Genomic DNA, 20943 nt, shown 5'->3' on the forward strand with positions numbered 1-20943 from the left:
CCACACTAGCTATTGCACCCATTAATCAAGACCAATAAATGTCCAAGTTCTGAATAACAGGCAGTTCAAACCGTATTGCCACTTTACTCACGACTGCCCAACTAACAACACACTCAATTCTAAAATAAACTTCCAAGAAATGCCTTTTTTTTTAAAAAAACCTTACACCTACCTCAATGCCCTAAACTATCTGTTAATCAAACAATGAGTAGGTAGCCTCTAGTTCGTCTTGGCTGTCTGGAAGCAGAAGGGAAATTCTTATATTGATTTCGACTGTTAATATAGCTTTTATACTAGAAGTAATGAGTTATATGACTCCACAAGCATGGAAATTCAGAGGTTATATCCCAAAAAGCTAAAGGACATAGATAATATTGGGGAGTCTTAAAACGTCAAAATTGCAGTTTCAAAGCAAAATAACCTTAAAAATAAACTGTAATTTGATATATGAATTGAGTGATCAAAGTATATTACAACAAATCGTATCAAAACAACTTTTAAATACAAACAGCTAAACTTTTTTTGAAACAGCAAAATTTTTAACACCAAATATATTCAGCAGGTTAAAAAATAGCAAGACTTTAAACAAAAGAATAGCATTTTAAATACTCTTCAGGAGTAATTCCAAATAAAACGTACAAAAAGAAGTAGCGTAAAATTGCATTGATCTGGCATAGAGGTGTTGCACTGATCCTGTGTGTTCAATGATGAGGTATGAAAATGATTACATAATTTCCAGTTAGCAACTTCAGTAGAAACTAATAATTTTGTAAATATGGCACCTCCATCTAGAAAGAATTTTGTAAATATGGCACCTCCACTTAGAGAATTTTTTAAAATGAGATTAAATTTTCTTTGGGAGTTTCACTGTTGATTTCTTCAGTTTGAGAACTATCTATTCCATTTGGAGATTCAAATCACCAGCTAAAATTCAGCTCCATTACTTTCACTGAGTGCTCATCAAAATTTATTTTTACCAAACTAAGTTCTTAGTTAAATACTTAAAAGTGAAGCTTGGTAAAGTTTCAATTCATATTTCAAAAGAATGATATTAAATGAAAAATATCACAATATCACAGTACTGAACTGGATATCCCATTTGCATCGCAGCAAACAGACTAACATTCTGCAGAAAGAGTTTACTGAAAATAACTTGTTCTGCTGGAAGTTGCTTGATTAGTGGCTTGGCTTCATGAGTGGTTCGTCCAATTCCACAGGTTTTCAAGCGGGCTATTTCCATGAGGGACATTGATTGATACAAAAGAAGAAACTGTACAAGATGTGTGTAAAGCTCGCTGATAACATGACACTTAAAGGAAGAGGTGCTCTGTATGGAAGTGTGCCCTTTCTAATCGTCAAATTTGGTTCATAAGGTTGGTTTCATTAGTAAACCATGATCAAGATCCTGCTGGCAGAAGGAACCCTGAGGTTTCCAATTCACAAGGGGCATGCTGGGCCACAGGTGGCGTTGGTACTGTTCACATTTCACAATGAGATCCATCACCGAAGTATTGCTTCGGACCCACTGCCGGACAGAGCTGGCGGAAGGCGCCGGTAGTACGAAAAGACTCTGGGTCCTTTGTAGCCTCATATCATACTGCAGCCTGAAATGAAGGGAAGTGGGCAAGATGAGAAGTTAGTCACTTAAAAAGTGAAAAAATGATCAAAACAGATGTTAGTACAGGAGCACGATAAGCTGACCTTATCCCAGTCCCAACAAATATATTGTTGACCTGATGTACAGCTCCCCACACGACTCTCTTGTGAAACACACACTCATCTCAAATGATGATATAGCCAATAACAGTTTGGGGAAAAGAAGGGTTGTTCCTTCTGATGTCATATAATTGACAACAATAGCCTTGAATTAGAACATGGATGGTCAGATGCCAAGTTCATGTTCCATCACTGACAACATCACAGTCAGCGGTGGCAGAAAGAATATTTACTTAACCCCCGTACCCATTAGGTAAGCAAAATGAATCTGAAAAGTGCACAGTGTCCTAACCGATCCAAACCAGGGTAGCAGCTCGGTGAACTACAACTGACCTCAGCTCCCTGCAAGCAACAAAGAATGAAAAAGGACACACATCACCCCTTCTTAATGAAAGGTCTGCAGAATACGGGAGCAGTCTCCATCACTGTACACACAACCATGATGCAAGAGCACAGATGAAGGTGAGCATCATGGTGGAGGCCACAGCTCAAAAACACCTTTCACCTGAAATTAAAAATGTATTTGGGCTGCAGGAGAATGAGGGAAAGATTTTAATAAGGCAAATTGCACAAAGCCAGGAATTGTCTTTACGTAACAGAAGGGCAGTGAAGCAGCGATTGGTTTTCACAGAGGGCTTCAAAATCTAGACCTTAACTATGTAAATGGCCAACCTGTCACCTGCTTAAAAAAAAACAGAATCTGTTCCCCTGGGGTTAGAGGAACAGAGATGAAGTCTGTATGGGGAATGAAGTGGACAAGAGAGAATAATGGGAGTTTACATGAGGATTTAGTGTCAGAAATGGAAGGTGCAGTTGGTAAATGCTGGAAAAGTGTAGGGGGGTGCTATTCACACGTTCATAGTGCATATGCAAGTGAAGTAGATGGGGGTCTGTTTCGGGACATTCATAGAGACTGGGTGAGCAACTGGGCCTGGAATAGTGTGATAAAAGGAAGTGAGGTAAAAGGAAGAGAGATAATTGAAAGGCAGAAAGTGGCAGCTTTAAGGATTATCACTGCCAGAATGCAAGGTTTTCTGTCCCAGTTTCACTTGCAAATCAGAAGCCCACCTCAGTTCTGCAAATGAAAATGTACAGCTTTACGGGGAGAGTTTCGAATATTTACTGCCGCAGCAAACATTACAAATTTACTTTCTGGTCAGTCATCAGTACCTTGTGGAAAGATGTTGTCCTAGTTTCACCTTGGCATTTGTGACGAAGTACCACAACACATTGGCGATCTGATCTTTCATCCAGTCAATATCTTCTGGGAGATCAGGTAACCACTCCAGGATTCTATCAAAGGTAGAGACTAGATAAATACTCCAGACACATCTTTAGTACTATAAGTAATGACAGAGTGGGTTAAAAATAAATTAACAAACTGACTGAATTATTCTTTGATTTCATATCATGTGATAACTTATCGATTCAAGCACTTCTTTGTAAAGCACACATTCCTGGAATGCTACAGACAGCTGACACAGCCCCTCGTCCAGTTTATTTATTAATTCAAACCCAGAAAAATAATTAAGGCTGTTACAATAATCCATCACTTTCATCAGGAAAAGATGCAGAATACAAGAGCAAAACAAGAGCAAGCTTGGGGTCCAAGTCCAAATTTCAGAACAAAAGGAATACAGCTTCTGTTACGCACACAAAATGCTAGAGGAACTCAGCAGATCAGGCAGCATCTATGGAAGGAGAGTAAACCGTCCACGTTTCAGGCCGAGTCCTGATGAAGGGTCTCAGCCTGAAACATCAACTGTTTACTCTTTTCCATAATTGCTGCCTGGCCTGCTAAGTTCCTCCAGCATTTTGTGTGTGTTGCTTGGATTTCCAGCATCTGCAGATTGTCTCGTGTGTGGTACAGCTTCTGATAAGAGGTTTAGAGTGTTTTAAAGCTGCCAACCGCTGTCTTTCAACCTTGGGGCCATCTTGTCTCACTTCCTTTTACCTCTCACTATTCCAGCCCCGCGTGCTCACCCAGTCTCTCTGAGTGCCTCAGAAAAGACCCCCATCCACTTCACTTTGATCTGCACTATCAACAGCCCCCCCACCATTTACCAATTTATTCAATCGCATCTTCACTTCCATTTCTGACGCTAAGTCCTCGCACAAACTCCCAAATTCATGCTTCAGCCTTTGGTATTGACCCCAGGATTTGCCGATCATGGAACTTTGAACTCCGGGCCTCAAACTCCAGACTTATATGCGCTTCCAACCCTGAGACTCACTGATCTGGACCTGGCCTGGACTCAGATTTACAGGCACAGGGCCTTAAACTTCCAGACACTTCAACATCATGTCCTGACTTCTGAGCTTGCTGATTTTGGTCTTCGACCCTTAACACTGACCCCAAGGTTTGCATGGACATTCGACCCGAGCACTCACCAACCTGCCTCTTGCCTGCATGAATTTCTGATCCTGGGGCTTGCCAGACTGGGCGGAGGGGGGAGACCCCGACCTGGGGGGGGCTGGGGGAGGGAGTCACGTGCCATCGTCCACAGGGTTCACTGGCCTTCGTCTGTGCCACCGACACAACATCCATCCATGAGGATCTTTGGCCTCCAACCACAGAGCGCTCCAACCTGGACTCTGGCTTCAGCCCCAACTCTTCATTTACTGCCCCAAACCTCTACCTCCCCACATCCATGTCCCTAATCCATAACTGTCCTCTAGCTGCCCACGCTGTCCCAAAACCATCCCTACGAACCTAAAAAACAACTGAGAGCCGCAACCCAAAGACCATGGCCAAGCACCATCTTGACTCCTACTTAGCAAAATAATAGTATTGAAAACAACCTAAACATACATCAATAAAATTATCTTAGTGACAATATTAACTTTTAGCATCAACTCTGCTATTAATAATTGTGTGTTTTCACTCCCATCTCTCTTCTTTAATTTAGATATAAGCTCTGGCTACGCACAAGTTAAGACTTGTTGGGACTATTTTCTCAATAAACTCAGTATCAATTATTCAGATGTTGCTCCACCTACAGGATTATTTGAGAACGGCTAAAGCAATCCATAATTAATTTCAAAGCAACACACTGAAAGCACGGGAGGAAATCAGCAGGTCAGGCAGCACCGATGGAAATGAATAGGCAGTTAACTTTTCATGCCAAGACCTTCTTCCGGTAAAAATAAATTTTCCTCCCCTTCTTCTTTTCTATTCCCCACTCTGCCCTCTTACCTCTTCTTGCCTGCCTATCACTTCCCCTGGGTCCGCTCTTCCTTCCCTTTCACCTATGGTCCACTCGCCTCTCTGATCAGGTTCCTTCTTCTCCAGCCCTGGACCATTCCCACCTGCCTGGCTTCACCTATCACCATCCAGCTAGTCTCTCTCCTCCTCCTACCTTCTTATTCCAGCATCTTTCGCTTCCCAGCCCCAAAGAAGGGTCTCAGCCTGAAACGACAAATATCTATTCATTTCCTCAGATGCTGCCTGACCTGCTGAGTTCCTCCAGCATTTTGTATGTATGTGTGTGTGTGTTGCTTTAGATTTCCAGCATCTGCAGATATTCTCCATAATTATTTTCAACCTGACATGAGGTATAACCTTCACGGGTATGCTGAACAGAAATTCAAACAAACATACCTTATGGTGAATGAAACTGCAGATTCCAGGGGCAAAGTATACGGCACCATCATGGCAGAAACCAAACGGACTGGCAGCAAGTTTGAAAAGACGGTGTGTAAACCTCGTTTCTCAGCACAGGCTTCGATTAGTGCTGTGCAAAACGGAGTTATAGGAAAGTCAGTCAGCTTGCAATCTAAACAGATCTTCAACAACGCTCGCAAACACAGACCAAATCGACTTTGGGTGGAGAGGAGAGTTAGTGATAGACTGACAGGAGAAGACACTGGGATAGGAAAGGATTTCTATGGCTGCTGCTCTGTTAAATCTGAAACTAGCTTCAAGTCCCTATTTGTGGTGGGAATGCACACTTAGAACATGGAACAAGATCATTCCGGTTTCAGAATTTGTGAGTGAACTAAATCTGATTGTTTTCTGTTTAGCACCCTGGGAATACATAGAGCAATTCTATCTCAATGGAAGACACATTTCCAGTATCCTAGGTTAGATGGAGATCCTAGCGAGCTTTCAGGCTGGAAAAGGGAAATGAGTTCTTCTGAAGCTAATGGCGACACTGTGGTTCAGCAGTCCGTGCTGCTGCCTCACAACCACAGTGACCTGTTGTCGACCCTTACCCTTGGCCGTTGTGTGCGTGGAGTTTCCACCTCCTCCCAAAAACCTTGTGGGCTCCCCTTACCCCCCAGGTACTCCAGCTCCCACCCTATTCCAAAGATGTACGAATAGCTGAACAGACAGACTGCTGTAAGTTACCCGTTTGTGTAGGTGCCCATCAAGGGGACAAACTTCCTCACCATCGAAGAACCGTCAAGATGCGGTCCCTCAAGAAGGTGGAATCGATCATTAAGGACACTGACCACCCAGGCCGTGCCCTCTTCTCATTACTATCATTCGAGAGGAGGTACAGGAGCTTGAAGACCCACACACAATGTTTTAAGAACAGCTTTTCCTTCTCTGCCTTCAGAATTTTGAATTGTTTATGAACCGGTGAGTGCTACCTCGTTATTTGTACTACTTGTTTTTTTAAGTTACAGTAATTTTGATGCCTCGCACTTTACTGCTGCCACAAAACAACACATTTCACAACAAAAGTTAGTGATAATAAACCTGATTCTAATGTGACAAAATAATTAGAAGGCCAAGGTATATCATTTAGAAAAGCAAACCTTCCATTGTGCGGGTGGCATTTCTTACACTAAGCTTTCTCTGTAGAGTGAGACAGCACCCGGAAGTCTCAGCTCTGAAATATTTGCATCGACATGCTATAAGTTAAAGAAGCACACACCCAGCAATCATACACCACTTCTATATGATCACAATCTGGCCCAGACTGGTGTACTGGGAAGGTTAGAGCCTTCGAAATATAAAACTGAGTTGCACTGACAATCGTAATTTCATCTTATGGCAGAACTTGATTTGATAAATTTGATCCATTTATGTTGAATTCAAAGAATCAGCAGATTTGGAAAATATTAAGAGATTTATAATTATCTTTAAGAAATATTTAAATATACAGCATCCCCTGACAACCAGTGAGAAAAATCTTCACATAGGGTATGTCACCAAAGTCTCGAGAAAGTTTGCACAGATATACGATGGAGAGCATTCTGACTTGCATCACCATCTGGTGTGGAGGGGCCACTGCAAAGGATCGGAAGAAGCCAGCTCCACCATGTGCACCAACCTCCCCACCAGCACGGTTATCCTCAAAAGGCAGTGCCTCAGAAAGGTGGAATCCATCACTAAGGACCTTCACCACCCGGGACATACCCTCTTCTCATTACTACCATCAGAGAGGGGGTGCAGGAGCCTGAAGAAACACACTTAATATTTTAGGGACAGCTTCTTCCCCTCCACCATTAGATTTCTGAACAATGAACCCATGGACGCTACTCCACGAATTCTGCTCTCCTTTTGCACTTATTATTATAATTGACTCAACAAAGGCATTTACTCCATGAACATTCTGACCACACCTAAGCTCAACTGGAGCAGGGAGCGATGCTGGAGGGGCACTCCCCTCAAACCTGCTTTGCTACTCAATCCAACCATACCAACTTGTACTAACCTTGGTGAAGCCGTGGTGACAAGTGCTCCAGAATCTGGTCATTGTTCTTACTGAAACATCCTCGTACTCCTATTTGATTTCCCTCTGCTGTTTCTATTGCTGCTTCTTCGTCGAAGTCTTCATCATCAGCAAATGTATCGCACTGATTCGGAGCAGACAGGGGTGAGCTGCACAAAGGCTGTGGCCTGTTTAACAAACCTGTAAAACAAAGGCAAGTAAAGACTACTTTTAGAAAAAAAAATCTCCCCATACCAATGATTTGAATGAGAACAAGAAGCATAATATATACGCAACGAAGGGTCTCAGCCTGAAATGTCGACTGTACCTCTTCCTAGAGATGCTGCCTGGCTTGCTGCGTTCACCAGCAACTTTGATGTGTGTTGCAAGCATAATATATCCAAGCTTTGTAATGATACAAAGTTAAATGGCAGTGTACGCTGTAACGAGAAGGCAAGGGAGCTGCAGGGTGGGGCATATAGCCAGCAGAAACAAATGGGCAGCATTACCACATACAGGATAGACGGCAAAACAGAAAAATGCAAGGTAGAGAAAGTAAAAAAAGTTGAGCATTCCTTGCATATCGATAGGTTGACAAGTGTTTGTGCTTAAAGGAAACTTAATGAATGTTTTAAAGCAAAAAAGACTGATAAATGAATAATTGGAAAGGAAAATTGTACTTCAGCCTTCACAATGAGCACGATGATATTTTGCATCATTTACGGAGAGTCCTGGCATGACCACATCAAGAATACTGATATGACTCACTCACTGATGTAATATGTCTTATTCCATTCATTTTCAGGAATGACTGAAACTGTTCCACAACAAACTGTGGTCCATTATTACTTACTAAATGTTCTTGAACACCAGTCCCTGAGAAGAGGCATCTCAGCACATCAATGATGTGCAAGACCGTAGTGGAGACTAGTGGGAACACTTCTGTAGTTGCATCCACTACTACTAAGAAATTTGTGCCCATGAATGGTTCGGCAAAACCCACATGAATCCTGTGCCAGGGCATTCCCAGGGATAAAGAAGTGCTGCTCTTGGCATTTTCTGGACATGTTGGCATCCTGAACAGAGCATGGCAAGCTGATCGATCTGCTGATCTGTCCCAGGCTACCAGACAAAACTTCAAGCCAATGCTTTCATTTTGACCATGCCTAGATGACCGACATGTAGCCCCTCCAACACTTTAGCTCTCAGCAGGTATGATACAACAACTCTCAATCCCCACATAAGGCAATCTCCATCAAGGGAACGTTCACCCCGGTGCTGGTAAAAATGGGGAACTGAGATTTCTGCTGCACATTCTGTTGTGTATTTAATATTTCAGTAATCTTATAAATATGTTGTTAATTAAGCATTCTTGTTCATTTAAATAATTTACTTAGATTCCCTCCAGTTCGCCTACCAGCCCCGACTAGGAGTTGAGGATGCCATCATCTACCTGCTGAACTGTGTCTACGCCCACCTGGACTAGCCAGCGAGCACTGTGAGGGTCATGTTTTTTGACTTCTTCAGTGTGTTCAACACCATCCACCCTGCTCTGCTGGGGGAGAAGCTGACAGTGATGCAGGTGGATGCTGGTATCATGGATTCTTGATTTTCTGACTGGCAGACCATAGTATGTGTGCTTGCAACACTGTGTGTCTGACAGAGTGATCAGCAGCACTGGGGTTCCACAGGGGACTGTCTTGTCTCCCTTCCTCTTCACCATTTACACCTCGGACTTCAACTACTGCACAGAGTCTTGCCATCTTCAGAAGTTTTCTGATGTTGTGGAAGTCGAGAATGAGGGGTCACAGTTTGAGGATAAAGGGGAAGCCTTTTAGGACCAAGATGAGGAAAATGGGTCTTAGTTTTGGTGTGCCATGATGTATGCTATTTGCTTACTTCGTACATATAACCATAATAAATTATTTAAACAACAAAGAATGTTTAAACTAATATATTTACAATATTACTCAAATATTTCTGGTATATTAAATACACAAAGTCTGTGAATCCACAAATCCCACTTGACGCCAGAAACAGCCTGTCCTGAGGTTGGAGGAGTGTGTATGTGCATGTATAGAAGGAATATAGGAGCAAGGCTTGTTTTTCTGTTATTGTTTTATTGATAATCTGAGTTGTCCTGCCAATCATTGTGGGCATGCTGTGTTGGCATTGGAATGTGGTTTTTTGTCAGTTTTTCAGTCTTGGTCTGTCCTGTGTTTCTGTGATATCACACCGGAGGAACATTGTATCATTTCTTAATACATGCATTACTAAATGACAATAAAATAGGACTGTGTGTCCTCATAATCTAATCTAATGTGCAAGTTGTTAACACAAAAGACTCACTTCACTGTATATTTTAATATATGAGAATGAGAGGTGATCACACTGAAGCATACAGAATTTTTACAATACTTGATGGGGAAAACATCAACTCCATATCCACCCTAATTTGAATGTTCACCTGGTAATAAATACATGTCATCAGAAAAGGACAAAAAGCAAAGACTGATATTGCCTGTACTTGAAAGGTGATTAATCCTTTTATCAATGTAAACAGGAGCTTTGTGACCAAAGCAAACACAAATAACCCATATCTCACAATCATCCCAGTCAATTATGCATGGAGTGAAAAGAATGCTAAGTTCAATATATCTATAGACGTTGCCACATATTTTGTGTTGGGGATTTCACATAGTTTGGAATTATTGTTTAGATCACACTAGACATACAAAAAGACTCCACATGCACGTGGTCCATCTGCAAATTTCTGCTTGTTTGATAAAACAAAGGAATAGCTTAGCCAAGTTTGGAATGACCATCTGAAAACAAATTGGATTTTTAAAAAAGATTGGAATCTTGGTTAGGGTTGCCGGTACCTTAATATCCGTTCTGAGAGAATTCTGGCCGGTATAGGAATGTAAATCAGCCTCAAGATAAAACACCAGCTGATCAGGTCAGAGCCGAGAAGAAAATTTCTTTTTCCAAGTTTTGTTCCCAAGAGGGCAGAGATTTTTACTGAGCAATAAAAATATTCAAGTCTGAGAATGATAGATTTTTTATGTATTAGGAGGATCAAGTGATAAACTGGAGTAAAAGACCAGCCTTGATCTTCTGGGACGAGAATGCTGATCCAAAAGGCTGAATGCCCAGTTCCGGATTCTTTTGCTTATGGATCCTCTATTCTCATCTAAACACTTCGGTTGAAAATCCTGACTAATACACAGTGTGCATTACTCAAATACATACAGCAGGGCTAGGAACATTACAGGAAAGCTACAAAGGCAGTCTTGGCTTATGCCCACAGATACTTTTTCTCACGCCCAACACAGAAAGCTGTTATCATCAGAACATCCCGCCTTTGACAGAACTAAAGTGCAAACCCACGCACAGACATTGGGGTGCATCCTGTGTCAGAAGCTCATTTATGCAGCTCACCTAAATAGTCATCTGTACGGCTTTGGCACAAAACCAACTCCATCGCTGCCAACATTTTGTGTTTATGCAGAGGACGATTCTTGGGACTTTGTGGAGGGGGGAGTGGTATAGCAGGGATGTGGAGGAATCCAAACACAGAATGAGGCCATTTAATTTGACCTGTTGTGGGACTGAGCCATTGAAAGGAAAAAAATCGAATGGGAGATTTAATGTCGGAGAGGAGACAGGAAACATATCAAAATACAAAATTCTTCAATGAATACAGGATGGAAGAGCATTGTCATAACTAGAAGCAAAGATGTGCAACATTATGGAGGTCAGTGTAGGTGATTTAAGCAAATTATTTTAACACATGCTCACATTGAAAACTAACCACTTGTAACTCATTTAGAGAGACAAAGGCATTATCTTAATTGTTTAGAAATAAACAAGGATGGTATTTTCATCTTGATCCAGAGAGGTTTGAATTGACTCAATAGTAGTTTGCAGAATTAATCTGATTAAGATTAGCTTCGTGGCAAAACAATAAATTTCACAATTAATGGCAGTGATGGTAAATCTGATTCTGATTCTAAAGACAACATAATGATGTTGCTAAGCATTTCCACAAGGTGGTAAAATAATACACCTAGAAACAAGCTTTTGGACAAGAAGAGGAGTGAAAATATGCAAACAATAAATATTAATATACAAGATCTGCTTATTTCAGTGAAGAAGTATAAACCATCACCCTCCTTCCCTTCCTGAAAAACCCACAGTTTAAACATGTGCAGTTGGTCAGGTACAATGCCACAGTGATGTTGATCCAATAGGAAGCAGGTTAAGAAAGTAGAAGTTCTCGCCAACACCCATCGCTTCCCTTCCAACACAACATAAATTCTTCTATATTCAGTGATAAACCAAACAAGAAACAATTCCAAATATCGTTCAAGAATAAGATGAAATTGGATCACTGCACAGTAATGGGGCAGTACAGGACCGTGGTACACTTTATAGTACCAGCAGCCTGGGTTCAATCGCCACTGTTGCCTGTAAGGAGTTTGTACGTTCTTCCCGTAACTATGTGGTTTCCTCTGGGTGCTCTGGTTTCTTCCCATTCCAAAGACTCACTGGTTGGAAGGTCATTGTAAATTGCCCCATGATTAGGCTAGGGTTAAATCAGGGGATTGCTTGGCGGCGTGGCTTGAAGAGCCTATTCCGTGCTGTATCTCAATAATTAAAATTAAATAATTAGGTAATATGGGGAGAACTTTCAGGCAAATTTAGGCTAATGATCTATTGCCATTCTGACCATCGGGTAATTTGTAGGAGCACGTTTTATTCACTCTGTACTTCACATTATGATGTGTTTTTGGTCGCTCCTATTTTTTGGTTGCTACTTTGTGCGATTTTGATTGGGGTGATCTGCAGGTAACAGATGACGCAGCAATAGATTGAACTGAACTGAGATGATTTGAATATGCCTGGACTCCTGGTGTTTTATATTCTGCATTTTTGCTGCTTGCGTAATTTGTTGGTTTTTTTGCACCTGGGAGGGTTGATGTTTTTCTTTGAACGGGTTCCATGGTTTTCTTTGTTTAGTGGCTGTATGTGGGAAGACAAATCTCAGGGTTGTACACTGCATACGTACTTTGATAATAAATGTACTTTGAATCTTTGAATTTGAAAGTTCACCTGGTAATAAATGCATGTCATCAGAAAAGGACAAAAAGCAAAGGCTGATAGTGACTGTGCTTGAAGATGACAAATCCTTTTCATCAACGTAACAAGAGTTTGTGACCAAACACATGTTAAATTACCCATATTTCACAGTCATCCCAATGAATTATGCATGGAGTGAAAAAAAGTTGAAAAGTTCTTTCTGGACACCACACCCAACCAGTTCCCCTCCACCATCACTCTCCTCTGTCTGGCGGAACTTGTCCCCACTGTCAATAACTACACCTTCAGCTCCCCCCACTTCCTTCAAACAAAAAGTTTCACCATGAGTACTCACATGGGTTCCAGCTATGCCTGCCTTTACGTCGGCTACGTGGAACAGTCTATGTTCCAAGCCTACACTGGCGTCTCACCCCAACTTCTCCTAGCTACATTGACAACCACACCCGTGCAGAGCTCATCGACTTCATCAACTTTGCCTCCAACTTCCACCCTGCCCTCAAATTTACCTGGTCCATTTCTAACACCTCCCTCCCCTTTCTCCACCTCTGTCTATCTCTGGAGACTGCTTATCTACTGATATCTTTTATAAACCCACAGACTCACAGCAACCCGGACTATACCTCTTCCCACTCTGTTACTTGTAAAAAGTGCCACACCCTTCTCTCAATTCCTCCATCTCCATTGCATCTGCTCTCAGGATGAGGCTTTTCATTCTAGAACGAAGGAGGTGTCCTCCTTCAAAGAAAGGGGCTTTTCTTCCTCCGCCATCAATGCTGCTCTTACCCACATCTCTTCCATTTCACACACGTCTCCGCTCATCCCATCCTCCCGCCACCCTACCAGGGATAGGGTTCCTCTTGTTCTCATCTACCGCCTCACTAGCCTCCACGTCCAGCATATAGTATTCCGTAACTTCCACCATCTCCAATGGGATCCCATGACATCTTCCCCTCTAACTCCCACACTTTATGCAGGGATCACTCCCTACGTAACTGCCTTGTCCATTCATCCCTCCCACACTTGCCCTTGCAAGCCGAACAAGTGCTACACCTGCCCCTACACCTCCTCCCTCACTACCATTCAGGGTCCCAAACAGTCCTACTAGGTGAGGCGACACCTCACCTGTGAGTCTGTTAGGGTCATTTACTGTTTCTGGTGTGGCCTCCAGTATATTGGGGAGACCCCTTCACTGAGCACCTAACCTCTGTCCGCCAGAAAAAAAAATGCGATCTCCCAGCGGCCATCCATTTTACTTCTACTTCTCATTCCCATTCCAACATGCCAGTCCATGGCCTCCCCTACTACCATTTTGAGGCCACACTCAGGTTGGGGGAACAACACATTATATTCTGTCTAGGTAGCCTCCAACTTGATGGCACAAACATCGATTTCTTGAACTTCCGCTAATGCCCCCTCACCCCCCCTTCATCATTCCCAATTTCCATTTCCCTCTCACCTTATCTTCTTACCTGTCCATCACCTCCCTCTGATACTCCTCCCCCTTCCATGGTCATCTGTCCTCTCCTATCAGATTCTCCCTTCTCCAGCCCTTTAACTCTTTCACCAATCTACTTCACCCCTCCCCATCCCAGTTTCACCTATCACCTTGTGTCTTCCTCCCTAGCCCCCACCTTCTTACTCTGACTCATTTCTTCTTTCTCCCTTCCTGATGAAGGGTTGACTGTTTACTCTATTCCACAGATGCTGCCTGGCCTGCTGAGTTCCAGCAGCATTTTGTTTGTGTTACTGTTCTATGGTCTCTTTAAAAGGGAGTTCATGTCTTCAATTGGTTCATTTTCATTCAAGATTTGCTCCTGTTCTGTTGAGCCACATGATTCATAACATTTACACCTACTTCTAAAAATTAAATCCAGTTTTACAGTATACTACTGTAATTGATTTTAAAGAACTACTGGAAACATAATTGGATACATTATAATTGGAAAACAATGGTTCGTACTCACCATTCCTTTTGAGGAAGTCAAGGGCATCACTGTATCCTTGCTTGCACATATCCCGCATCACCTGTCACATTAAAATATTTAATTATTTATATCCAAACTAGGCAACTTAATGACCACTTTTTACATTGATCTCTACACAATTGTAAGAATATTCAAAAAGCACATTATGAAACGTACATCGGACATATCAGCCAAAAACTAGTCAAAGCATTACAAATCCTAAATACACAGAAATTAGAGGAAGCAGCATAGCAAAGAAACGCTGTCCATCTTAGTCCAAGTTTACTATCACGGTTAGATTTTGTTCAAAAACTAAATGAACTTCCTCTGGCAATCATGGCTCTTTGATGATGGATAGGAAGTGAGCTGTGTCTCCTAGCAACAGGCAACCCATCAGTTTTATGGCTGCAGAAACTACCTATGGAACCATATCACTCCAATAATCTTTCTATAATTAACCAAACTTTACAGACTTTACCTTGGCTTTCTAAAAGAAAATTATGAGGATTGGATGTCCTGGCAAGAATGCCATTTATTACCCACTCTCAACAGCCTTTGAGTTCCTTTTTGTGCCTTGTGGCACATCGGGAGGCTTTTCTTTGGCCAATTCTATAGCATTCAACTATTTTTACAAGGCCGAGTTGCTAGCTCAACGTTCAACCCAGCACAGATGGTAAGCATGCTAGGAGTCAGTGGGATTAGAACACAGGATCACTGCACCACCAGCTAGCATAACAAAAAGGGTAGCAGTGAGCAATTTTCTTGCATCGCTGTGAAGGTATGCACTACAGTTATGAGGATTTTGTGCCAATGGCGATATCTGCAAGAAAGCTAGCACACAAGTTGATGGGGAACTTGTAGTTCCCGTGCTCCCAAGACCCTGCTAACAGGATTTCTGTTCTCTTTATATTCTGCTTCAACTGGGGAGACTGTTCTTGTGACATTTCAAATGGCCGACAGCTCAGACTCTTTGCAATTTTTCTATTATAGCCCTTTTGTACTTAAGTGCGAGGATCCTGTTGGTCTGTGTTGTTTAGCTAGGTTATGTAGCTTTACTGAAGACATAATCCTAAATATCTACACTGATCTCCTGTTCATCCCGGACTTTCTTTATGAAGAGATACCATGAATCTACAGCAGCATTTGTAAGTCAGACACTGTATTGGTTTGAAGCACTGCCAGCGACCTCCATCTTCCATCATTCTTACCTCGGGGTCAGGAGGAAATAAAGCCTTGGAAAGACGGTACATGTTCTGCAGGTTGAGCTGGATGCTGGTATTCGTTATTCTCAACTCATGCATATTGCTGGAGCAATCCCGAGGGCAGATGTCACTCTCTCCAGCAAAGGGAGACACTGTAATTGTGTTTTTCAGTTCATACAGAGGTAAGTTATCTGTAATTCCTCCATCAACATATCTCTGAGAATAAAAACACAATTAAAATTGCAATGAAACAGCAAACATCAGTAAAATAATTATTGGTAATTGTTTTATTATTATCACATGTACCTAGATACACTGTGTAAAGTTTTGTTTGTATTCCATTCAAACAGAATGTGCATCCAAACGCCAAGTTACCAAGAAATCTTCCACTGCCTTGATACAATAAGCCAAACTATAGTGATCAATGCAGACACCTACTTTGTTTCAAACTAACTAAAGTCCAAATAAAGTTTAGGAATTAGTGTTCAGAGCAACTGCAAGGAATTATAGCTCATTCTTTACTTCTGGCCACTGCTCTTGAATACCAGCTTCAAGATTATTCACTTCTTTGCACACATGGAGAAGGGTAGGAGAACAAGACTGAGAGATAGGACCAGCCCTAATCTCACTGAATGGAGGAGCGTACTTGTCCTTTATGTGCCAATGTTGTTTTAATTACCACTGTATTCTTATAGCATCTGTTAGTCTCATGAGACCATGGATCTGCACCTTGGAAGGTTTCCAGGGCACAGGTCTGGACAAAGTTGCATGGAAGACCAGCAGTTGCCCATGCTGCAAGTCTCCCCTCTCCACACCACCGATGTTGTCCAAGGGAAGGGCATTAGGACCCTTACAGCTTGGCACCAGTGTTGGCGCAGAGCAATGTGTGGTTGAGTGCCTTGCTGAAGGACACACATGCTGCCTCAGCCAAGGCTCAAACTAGCGACCTTCAAATCACTAGACGAATGCCCTAACCACTTGGCCACGCATCAACACTCACTGTATAAATGCTGTTAATGAAAATTGTGGATTCCTGATTACACTGATTTGTTCAATAATTCATGCAGATTAATAGTAAGTGAGCAAAGGAAACAAATCCTCACAACTTTACTGTTCGTCTCTGGAGAAAATAAGTCACGTGTTTGATACCTGAAGTACACATTGCATATTTCGTTATAACATCTAAGGACAGTAAGGAGAGAATAGTCTGCCCTGCTATTCAACACAATAAGCAGACCAAGACTAGGAAATTCATTCCGGATGTTGCCTGTATTGGAGGACTTCAGTTACGGATATGCTGACCTTGTTTTCCCTGGAGTGAAGGTGGCTGAGAGGTGACCAGGTAGAAGTTAGTTATGAAGGGCATAGACAGGATAGATTGTCCAAATCATTTCCCCCCCCATGGTATGGATATCAAAAACCAACAGCATGGGTTTAAAGTGAAAGGAAGGAGTATTTAAGTGTATCAAAGGGGTAAATTTTTTGCTGAACAGAGAATAGAGCATGGATCAGACCCTTCGGCCCTAATGGTGCATTCTGACCAAGATCCTCATCTAAGATAGTCCACATTTAGCCCACACACCTCTGAACATTCCATATCCATGCACCTGTCCAATCGTCTTCTAAATATTGTTAAAGGAGCTGAACGATTGATACAGTATATGAAATGTTCTGTCAGAGGTAGGGGAATCAGGTAGAATTACTACATTTAAAAGACATTTAGACAGATTTTAAATGGACAACACACAGAAGGATACAATCCTAATGCAGAAGGGATTCATATAGATGGACAAGCATTTTATCATGGATATGGGGACCCAAAGGGCCCACTTCTGTGTTGCGCCATTCGACGTCTGTTCTGCACCTGCTGCCATACAGCATTCATTTCCTCAATCTTTCCAAAACTGATACAGCTCTCATTTTTCAGGTGAAGGGGCTCTCTTTTTTTCTAAAAAAAAGAGCACACATCTTGCACCTAAATTACATGAAAAAGTCTGTAAATAGCAATCGTTAAATTTAACCATTTTCTGTTAAAATGTTCACTCACAGTGCAAGATAGGAGCGCAGCAGCCAAGCTAACTGATAACACGATGTCATCATGAACCCTTTTGTATATAACATGATACAACGCTGATGATTTGCCATAGTGACATATTATTTGTGAACTCTTAAAATAGCAAAATCCTAAAATAGCGTTGTGATACTCAAATTTTGTGCTCAAATGGAGCAAGTTTATCCATAAACATCAGAAAATTTGAAAGGCTCAACAGCAGAGCAAAAAAGGCCATGTTTATTTGATTTTGACCTTTTCAGGTATGTACGATTCCCTGAACTGAAGCTACATGCCCAGCTGTGACTCAGGAGTCACAAGTTGTGTGCCTTATTTCAACTTTATAACAGCAAGGTCCATGGTTAATGATTGAAGGGCTCGTGTTTTATTATGGCTGAAGTTCAGTTTCGTGCCAATCCAAGCAATAAACCCGTTCACTTCCTCGCAAATTTTCAAATAATATCCAAAAGTCTACAGGGGACTTAAACTTCCAGTTAACTGTTATCATTGTATCACATGACTAGCAGGATAGTGGATAGTTAACTTGATCCTGTGAAATGCTGAAATCTTGCAATGTTATTTCAGTTTAGTGAATGGATCAATAAGGAACAAACAGGTTTTCAGCAAGTTAGACTGGATAAACACTTTTCTTCTTTCATGGAACACTACTGCACAGTACAGGCCCTTTGGCCTACAATATTTTGCTGACCTTTAACCTACTCTGAGATCAATCTAATGCTTCCCTCCCGCATAGTACCCCATTTTTCTTAATCCATGCACATATCTAAGAGTCTCTTAAATGTCCCCAATGTACCTGCCTCTACCACCATCCCTGGTAGTTCCACTCTATGTTCATCAGTATCTATGCAAAAACCTAGCTCTGACATCACCGCTTCCTCCATAATTTTCTCCAATCATCTCTCATATTAGTCATTTCCACCCTTGGAGGAAGGCACTTGCTGTCCACTGTCTGTGTACACTTCTATCAAGTCACCTCTCATCCTCCTTCGCTCCAAAGGAAAAAGTTCTAGCTCGCTCAACCTTTCCTCATATAGTAAGACATGTCCTCAAATCCAGACAGCATTCTGTACTCTCTATAAAGCTTCCACATCGTTCCGATAATGAGGCGACCAGAACTGAACACAATACTTCAAGAATGGTCTGACCAGAGTTTTACAGAGCTGCAACATTAATTTGCCACTCTTGAATTCAATTCCCCAACTAATGAAGGCTACCATATGTCTTCTTAACCACCCTATCAACTACCTATGGACGTGGACCCCCAAAATCCCACTTTTCTTCCACACTGCTAGGAATTTTGCCCTTAACCTTGTATTTTGCCTTCAAGTTGAAAGTGCATCACACCACAGCTTTCCGGATCGAACTCCATCTGCCACTTCTCAGCCCAGCTCTGCAGCCCATCAATGTCCCACTGTAACCTACACCACCCTTTGCAACACAAGAACTGAGAAAGCAGGTTTAGCCCACAAGGCCCAAGAGTCAATCTCACACTTTACAAGGATCATCTCCAATTGGAAGAGTATCCAACAATCTGTGATGTCATCCTTTCATAATGTCACAAATAAGGAGGACAGGACTATAATGTATCCATCTTTGCCAATGATAAGAAGCTGGTCATGAAAGTGAACTGTGGACAGGGAATGCAAAAAGAATTGGCAAGAAGATGGAGAACGAGGTAGGAAAATGTGAAGTTATTCATTTTGGTCAGGAATCCAGTAAAGTTTTTTTTTAAATGATAGGAAACTCCATGACTATCAGAATGCTGAGGGAAATAAAGAGCTGATAACTGAAATATTAGACGTTAACATGCAGGTTCAGTTTAGACAATTAGGAAGCCAAGTATCCTTTTGGTCAATGATTACAACTCATGAAAAATTAAATCCTTTTGCAATTGTACAAGGCTTTGCTGAAGTTATACTGAAAATAACTTGTATAGCTTTGATCTCCATCTACACTTGCTTGGAGCTGGTACAACGTTTACCAGGTTGACTCCTGGAGGAAAGGATTTATCCAGTGAGAATGAACAGATTCTTTTTCATTTACTCAAATGCCAACATCATTTCCCATCCCAGCGCCTATTAGACTCTGGTGAAGAACTGCCTGGTTAAACTACAGCAGGATTTCTACAATACCCCCACAACGCTCCTATACAGGGAGCTATAGATAGATATAGACATATTGACAATGTCAGAATGAGATATGGTACATTTCCAAGTCAGTATGTCGAGTGACTTGGGAGTGAAACCACAAGACAATTAAGCTCCTGTGTGCGTGCTGCCCTTCTTGACGGTACCTGTCAAAAGATCAGGGAGTGGTATCAACTGCAATGCATCTTTTATAATGTACTAACTGTAGCTAAAAATGCCAACACAGAAGGAAGGAAAAATGTGTAGAATAGTGGATATGATGCTAACCAAGTAGGTCGTTTTGACCTGAATGCTGTTGGAGTTGTACTCGCACAAGCAGAGCGAATTCCGTTCCACTTCAGACTTTTGTCCCTAGGTGCTGCGATGGTTTAGGAGTGTCTGGGGTGAGCTACACACCACAGGGTACCAGCCTCTGACCTGCAATCTTAATTTCTGACCTTAAGATGGACGCAATGGCAGCTAAATATGCAAGCGCCTACAACATTGTCCTGAGAAACCCCTGTTGTCAATGGCCTGAGAGGATTCATCTCCAGCTATCATAACCATTCTCTTAATGTGAGGTACATGACAATACTCCCCATGATGCATTCAGCCTACATACTAAACTTGGTCATCGCTCCCCATGGCAACCCTGACCTCACATTATTGGAGATATTCCCTTTACTCTATCCATCCCTTCCTCATCTTCTCTGCAGCAACTTTTCTCTTTTCCAATTCTGACGAAGAGTTTTTGACCTGAGACATTATCCCTGTTGCCCTTTCCAAAGATACTGTCTGACCTGCTGAAAATTTCTAACATCTTCTGTTGTTATTTCAGACTTTCAGCACCTGCAGTTTTCCTTATTGTAATTTACTGTGTAATCATGTACAGGTTATCAATAACAGTATTGTCCACACCTTCCATCACACTGCTGCTCACTAACAGCATCAGATGGAATCATTAACAACCAGACTGGTCTTGCTCTACATTTTCAGACTACACATATCTAGGTAACTTAACATTGTCAGACAGATTCCACTGCTGTGAGGATATTCATAAAGGATGGGCCCCACACTCACTGCAGTTTAAAGGATGAA

At 41.8% G+C, this 20943-nt stretch overlaps 1 protein-coding gene across 1 annotated transcript in view; it reads right to left on the reverse strand.

Moving 5' to 3' along the window:
- Window positions 1–580: 580 nt before the first annotated feature.
- The window catches only part of pnpla2 (patatin-like phospholipase domain containing 2), a 69862-nt gene continuing 49499 nt past the window's right edge, over window positions 581–20943 (reverse strand). The window contains exons 4-9 of the mRNA XM_072272264.1: window positions 15655–15864; window positions 14447–14507; window positions 7383–7580; window positions 5318–5450; window positions 2887–3009; window positions 581–1604 (exon numbers count right to left, since the gene is read on the reverse strand). Coding sequence (XP_072128365.1) covers window positions 1367–1604; window positions 2887–3009; window positions 5318–5450; window positions 7383–7580; window positions 14447–14507; window positions 15655–15864 — 963 coding nt within the window. The 3' untranslated portion in view covers window positions 581–1366. The remainder of the gene's footprint in view (window positions 1605–2886; window positions 3010–5317; window positions 5451–7382; window positions 7581–14446; window positions 14508–15654; window positions 15865–20943) is intronic.

This window comes from Mobula birostris, chromosome 11 (genome assembly GCF_030028105.1).
Source record: "Mobula birostris isolate sMobBir1 chromosome 11, sMobBir1.hap1, whole genome shotgun sequence".
NCBI lineage: Eukaryota > Metazoa > Chordata > Chondrichthyes > Myliobatiformes > Myliobatidae > Mobula > Mobula birostris.